Genomic DNA, 7,288 nt, shown 5'->3' on the forward strand with positions numbered 1-7,288 from the left:
TGTGACAATAACAAATATATATAGCCCTATGCTTTACACAAATAATGCTGCAAATTACAACTCCATGCAGCATCATCCAGCTGCAATATAATCTCTACGAGTTAATCATGATATATCGTCGATCTTAAGTTAAATACAATTAGAAAATAACGTCGTACAAATTTCTATACATTTATAATAATGTACACATATATTTATATATATATCTTCAGATATTTTTTTTTTCAATCAAGAAGGTATACTGTACGATCGTACTTAATTCCTTCTATGATAATATTTTTGAGCAGTAATTTATTATATTATTATTAGGTGGATTTTCACTTTCATTTCCACAAATCAATTTGAGAAGTTGAAGATGCTGTAGAGGTATTTTCTTGCTTGTTCAAATTCACCTCATCATCGCGCTTAGCCTGAAATGTGTTTGGAGACGAATAGTTATTATTTTCATCTTCTTGGCTAAGTTGAGAAGCTACCAATTTATGGAGTACTCGCCAATCAGTCACTTGATCTGCAACTTGCTGGTTCTCAAATGTAGGATGAACATGTGGATCTTGTGTGACCAATGCTGGTCGAATATTGCCAAATATAGGTATTGAGCTACAACCAGGAGGTGCAGCTACAAGTTTATTTGTTTCTAAAAGAGGAAGTTGCTGAAGAAATTGGTGATTTTGAGGTGGGGTTTGGTATTGCAAATTATCAAATTCTTTTTTGCAATTAGGGTAACTATTGGGATAGTGGTTAATGTAATTCATTTGAGGATGTATTGGCTTAGGTGAATCCATGTCTTGCATGAATGAAAGTTGATCATCGTACCAAATTGGTGAACCATGTTCACTTGTATCCATTCTCATGCCAGCTGCTATTTTCTTCTTGAATACTCTACATATAACCCATCCTTCTTCCTGTATTATTTGTTCAAACATATTGATGAGTGAATTTGTATCGTACCAATGAAGCATGATAATATTTTATAAAAATGCATGTCAATATTTGGTCAATAACAACAATAACATACCGGTGAAATCTGATGAAGAGGGTAAAATATTTGCAGACCCTATTACTACTGACTACCCTATAAAGGTAGAGAGGTTGTTTCCAAATTGGACAATATTTGATCGAGTTGAAAGAATGTACTACTATTTGCAGTTAAAGTTGAAAAAAAAAAAACAATAGTGTGGAACTTCCAAATTATCTGTGGACATGAACTTCACTTGAAAAAGAGTTAAAAGATTGATCGATGGAAACAGCTATTTTACTTGAAATACTCATCAGAAATATATACTAAGATATTTTATGGCCAAATAGGAAAAAAAATGATAGATTTAGTTTCCAATTCTTAGGCTTCTTTAGTTGGAAATATTTTCTTCTCAACTAAAGTAATAAACAATATTACTTTTATTTTTAGCCAGTATATAAAAAAAAACACATTTTCATATTTATTAATAATTAACTTTGACATATCTACTTTATTTAGCTTAATAATATGATTTATAGTCATACAACAATCTATGACTTATTTTAAATCACAAGTTTCAAAAGTCTTTTGTTATTTGTTAAACTCATTGTCAAATTAAACTACGTAATATATTTGACTTGGTTGCATCAAATAATAATTAATGTTGTGAAACTTGCCTGAGGAGCACCATTTGGATCAGTCTCAAGTCTGTATTCATGCATAATAAAGTCAGATTTTTGTCCATTTGGAGCCCTCCCTTTATAATACACCAATGTCTTCCTCATCCCAATTAAATCATGCTTTGAATATATAGCCTTATCCCTTCCTGTTGCCTTCCAAAATCCTGCTGCTGTTGCTCTATTTGTTCTTGTTCCTGTTGGATATTTTTTATCTTTGTGGCTAAAAAAATACCAATCACTCTGCTCTTCTGTCCCCATTCTACATAATTCTATACAAAAATAAATGTAGGTATATACCATTTCATTAGTAATCTTAAGATTAATATTCCACTTTACTTGTGTAGACTGTCAGAATATATAAGTTAAAGCTTTATCCATCAAACGTTTTTATTAATAACAAGTACCTTGAAGATCCCATGGCTCGATTTTGTAGAGATCGATGTCTTTAATAACATCGAGGTCAATCCTTCTAGAGGTGATTTTCTTTCTAAGGTAATAATCAACAAGTTCTTCATCTGTTGGGTGAAATCGAAAACCTGGAGGAACGTGTGACAAGGAATTCATCTTCTTTGATCAATCAAATGTACTACTATAACCACCTGCATATTCGTTTAATCATAGATCAAAATGTTTTATATTATTGACAACATTATACTAACATAAAATTATGTACTCCTTTGTAATTTTCATGAGATTATAATGAATTAAGAATGATTCGATTTATAGTTGAACTTGAATATTGATCATACGGAGAAAGAATCAAGTGCAAATTAACAATCCAAATGAAGAGGACAACAAGTTAATGATGATGAATAAAAAAGGAAAAAATTATATAAAAAATTAAACTCCAACAAATATATTTGACACAAGGAGTGCGTGGATCTAATATAGTCCTTTTTGATAATTAAAATTGAGTCCACTCTTGCCTTATACGATAAGCATAATCTAATCGATGCTTCTACTTTTATGTAATGAATGATACAATATTATCTCCATTCATGAAATTAAATTTCAAATAGTTGTTTACCACGTTTCATGAAATTAAATTTCAAATAGTTGTTTACCACGTTATATAGGCATTTCGTTTCACACGTATAATATTATTCAATTATTTTATTGGTTAATTAAATAAACCGGTTAGGGAAAAGAATAACAAAATTAAATCATTGTTAAATGGTACTATAAAGAGGGGTTGTGAAATTCCTGAAGGGAAATAGCATGATTGATAGTATTGTTAGAAAAAAAAAACAAGAAAAAAATAAGATCTTCAATCGATTTAAATATTTGTTTGGTTAATTAAGTTAATAGGTTATGTAAAAAATAAAATAAAAAATAATACCAAGAATGAGTGACTTCTATTTCAAGACTTACAAAGTAGTAATAATTTGAAGAACAACACATAACACTTTTCTCATAGAGCACACATATATTAGTAGAACTTATGAGCTCATTAATGGATCGGAGACAATTACTAGTTAACTTATGAGCTCATAAACCAAAAAAAAAAAGCTCATAATTAGGACATTTAAACACACACACACACAACTAAGACATATAGTGTGAGTTTAACACAAAATATGTATGAGTTTAATTTCCCCTTCTTTCAAGTCCAGATACGTTTTAGAATAAAATCAAACAAGAGACTTTCTTTGGTAACAAATTTCACTAGAATATCATCATGATATATATGATGGATTAACGTTTACAATCCAAAATGGACTTAAGCTTTTGGTTATAGGATCATCTGAATTTAGAAGAGATGATAACGAACATCGTAACAATATATCCAGTGAAATTCTATTAAGGTCTAGAGAGAGTTAAGTGTACTTAGACCTTGCCACGAGTTTGTGTTTGATCAGAGAAGTATAAATATATACAGTAAAACCTACTAAAAGTTTCAATAGATATTAGATCTGAATTCATACTTTTGACAATACAGCATGAATTAAGTAGTAATTAATCTCAATGGGTACTGCATCTATTAAATTTAAATTTGGTAAAGGGACCTTACTAGATGAATTACAAACCTTAATTTCAAAAATGAGCAGATCTGAGTAGAGTCAATATTTGGTATTCAAAGTGACGAACAAATGAAAGAATTTAGAAGAAATTTGGAAGGGTGAACAACAAAAAGACAAAGATAATAAGAGACAGCAAAAGACAAAGCATTAATTTTATCCTCGGGAATTGGAATTTCCAGTGAGTTTGGCTATATATCTTTTTGGACCAAATCCCGAGGGGCAGAGTAATTAAACTGAAGAAGGAAAGAAAAAAAGATAAAAAGGGACAGAGAGAATGGAAGAAGGATGAAGAAACAGGGTTATATAAAGCCACGCCACCACCAAACAAATAAACCCTAATGATGAAGGATCTGTTTATTAGACTTAATAAGGCTACAACTCTACTTTTAATTACTCGTTTCGATAAAAAAAGAATGATCTACTTCAATTTAAAATAAAGTTTAAGAAAAGAAAGGATATTTTTTTTTTAATTTTATAATTCTAAATTAAAGTTATGTCAAATATATCAAATCTCTTTCCTTAGACATATCACATTAAAAGTTGAAGTTAAGAATTGCCAAAAAAGAAAACGAATCATTTTTTTTAAAACAGACTAAATAAAAGAAAACTAGATCATTATTTTTGAAATAGAGGGGGTAAATTTTTTTTTTATTTATATAGTATATATTCCATCTATCATATATATATATATGTATGCTTTCATTGTCTCTTTCTTTTTAAAAAAAAATTAATTTTATGAGCATCATAAACATAATAGTATGAGCAGAATTGCTGGAAAAGCTTTAGGGGGCGCGATAAAAGGTGGCGCAAAATTGGTTGAAATAGAAATAAAGACAAAGACAGAAGCATTGTGTAGGCAACTGCCACCTCCACTCACCCGCCACTGATTGAGACCTCTAAGTTAATTCTGTAGCTACTTTTAAGTTTGTTTTTGTTTTTAGTTAGCTATAAACATCACTAACTGATGAAGAGAAAATGTTTTAATTTCTTTATGTAAATCTTATTACAAAAGAAAAATTTATATGATAAAGAAATGAGGGTAAACGGTAAAGGCACGGACCAATCACATCTTATAAATTACATTAATTAAGTAGCCAAGTGGGCATATATTGTCACCCATCTTGGGCGTTTCATAGAACTAAGCCCCACATTTAAAACTTGAGGCATTTTAATTAGTGCCCAGGTATTGGTTTCTACTAAAATGATACTCCCTCTATTTTATATTTAATGAATTTGTGAGCTAATACAGGTTAAAAAAACATTGAACCACATCATTTAAATCATAATGTCTATTATTGTTTTTTTTTTTATATAATTTTGTTAGTAGTGTAATTTATTTCCTAAAAAATACTTCATCTGTCCTTAATTACTTGTCTATTTTTCCATTCTTAGTTGTTCCAAATTATTTGTCCATTTGACAAATCAAGAAAGGACAAAATAGTTTTACCTAGTATACCCTTTTCAATTAATTACGTTGAAAAAAGTAAATCTTCTTAAAAATCTTATGTTTTTAATTTATCCACTTCATAGTTAAAAGTAGTAAAATAGTAAGCTTATTATGTCAATAATTGTATTATAAACAGGTGTGTCAATTCAAAAGTGAACAAGTAATTAGGCATACAAAGAATATAAAACTTCAATAAATGAAAGGACAAATATGAAAAAATTCAAATATCCATCTTGTACTTTGAATAATAAAATTATTTTGAATAATAAAAAAAAAGTCGAGAATATATATAGAAAAAAAGGGAGTATATATAGCAGCTAAAGTAATTGAGTTCAAAGTCTGTTGGTTCATTGGAAGAATATTTATAAATAATTGTTTTAAAAAATAATTTGCTAGGAGCTATAACAAGATAAGATGATACGATATAACGGAGTAAAACTTTTTTACACGAAGAGTGTATGTGACTTAATTAATTCTTTACACATTCATTTCGCTTAAGGTAAATTTCTATGATACACAGTAATTAGTGGATTAAATTATTTATATATATATATATATATATATATATATTGACAATATAATTTTTGTTTGCAGTAACATAGTTTAACTCATCAAATCAAGTTATAAATTAGTAATATTATATTTATCTTAAAATTGCATTACGAATTACTAATATTTTTCAAATTGTCGATGCATAGAACTTGGAATTTTAATCAGTAACCTAATAAAAATAATAACTAACTCACTGTAGTTGGTTAAACTACACTATCAATGTATGAATAAAAAAAAGTTCTACATTTCTATTTTATATAACTGAAATCCAAAATGAATATACTATAAAATCTTTTTAGTATTATTTTATGCTGGTGACACAATGCAACATTGTCCACAAAGGAATTTAAGGATTTTGGTCCTTTGTCTTAAAGAGGTAAGAATTGTTCAACAATTAATATTCTTTAATTTGTCCTAGTCCCTACCTTTTCTTTCCCATTTCTCAAATTTCATTTTAGTTACTTAGGACCAACAAAGTTAGAGATTCACTGAAATTATTTTTAAAAATCGTTTATACGAAAAATGATAAAAAAAAATTATATCTCAAAAAACCTAGAATAAATATCATAAGAAAATACATCAAATATTTTATTTTTAAAAAATTTAAAACCTCAATTTAATTTTTACTTTACGACACTAACATTTTAAAGCCGCCCAACTTAGTAGGAGTACATTTGCAAGCTAGCTACTTGAGAAAATTAAAGGAGAGGTAATGAACTCATGCTACTTCGAGTCATGCCAATGTTAGGCTGATCAGACTATAATGATGATAATCTTTGCAAGAAAGAAGTAAAAAGAGGAAGAAAGAAATCATTAAGAACAAAAACTTCACTAAATAATACTTTCATCTGTTTTAATTTACGTGATACTTTTTGTTTTTCGAGAGTCAAACAGAATTGAAGGAGTGTAATTGGGAATTAGCTTGGTGCTCTTACTGGCTTTCCTGCCATGCCTACTCACTATCTATATATGTATCCATGAATAAGCGAAAGAAGAGGAATAGAGGTGCGCAGCAAATACCTTTTAGTATTCTAAGCCCCTTCGCTGATTCGGCCTATTTCCCTTATACTAGAAAGGCCCTCCCGAAATCTGACTTTCAATTGGAAGTTTTCACGCCAGGAACCGCTTCACCCCCTAACTTTGTTCTATTCTATGTGCCTTCTCCAACATTTCCATAAATGCGGCTAGCTCTTTTGCTAACGAATCTACATTTGATTGACAATTTACACATAAAATTTTTATTTTTTATTTTTAAAAAAATTTTATACATTTGTAAACTACTTAAAAAGTACTATAAAACACAATAATTGACAAATCAAATATTGAAAAGATATAAATTTATTGTAAAAAATAAATATATTTGAATCTCAAAATTTAAAATGTGTTATTGAGACCGAGAAAATAGTAAATATATATGGTTGTGTCCCAACATGATTGAAGAGGAGCAACCAGCTTACCCGTGAGCAATACGTTTCCAAGCACCACCACCGACTCTCATCATTATAATTATACAGCGTTTATATGCTGCCTATTAATAATTGCATACTTATTAGATGTGTTATATATATATATATATATATATATATATGAATTCAATCGAATTCAATAACTTTAATATATAATTAAGTTTAAA

The 7,288-nt window shown here is 28.8% G+C and overlaps 1 protein-coding gene across 2 annotated transcripts; it reads right to left on the reverse strand.

The window, feature by feature from the left end:
• On the reverse strand, positions 1-3,943 carry LOC107021600 (NAC domain-containing protein 7-like). Of its 2 annotated transcripts, none has more exons than XM_027917523.1 (4): positions 3,647-3,943; positions 2,040-2,234; positions 1,633-1,904; positions 1-902 (listed from the first exon to the last, which is right to left on the reverse strand). In XM_027917523.1, the coding sequence occupies exons 2-4, from the start codon at positions 2,197-2,199 to the stop codon at positions 324-326; spliced, it is 1,011 nt and encodes a 336-aa protein (XP_027773324.1). In that variant the 5' UTR covers positions 2,200-2,234; positions 3,647-3,943; the 3' UTR covers positions 1-323. The 2 variants fall into 2 exon arrangements, with proteins under 2 accessions (XP_027773324.1, XP_015077779.1); XM_015222293.2 differs by having other exon boundaries at positions 3,663-3,942.
• Positions 3,944-7,288: the final 3,345 nt, after the last annotated feature.

The sequence above is a fragment of the Solanum pennellii genome, chromosome 6 (genome assembly GCF_001406875.1).
Source record: "Solanum pennellii chromosome 6, SPENNV200".
Taxonomy (NCBI): Eukaryota; Viridiplantae; Streptophyta; class Magnoliopsida; order Solanales; family Solanaceae; genus Solanum; species Solanum pennellii.

Coding starts and splice junctions, on each gene's coding strand:
- LOC107021600 (XM_027917523.1), bottom strand. CDS start 2,199: ATGAATTCCTTGTCACACGTTCCTCCAGGTTTTCGATTTCACCCAACA. Junction 1,905..2,039: donor CGAGCCATGGGATCTTCAAG/GTACTTGTTATT, acceptor ATTTTTGTATAG/AATTATGTAGAATGGGGACA. Junction 903..1,632: donor ATCCAAATGGTGCTCCTCAG/GCAAGTTTCACA, acceptor CAAATAATACAG/GAAGAAGGATGGGTTATATG.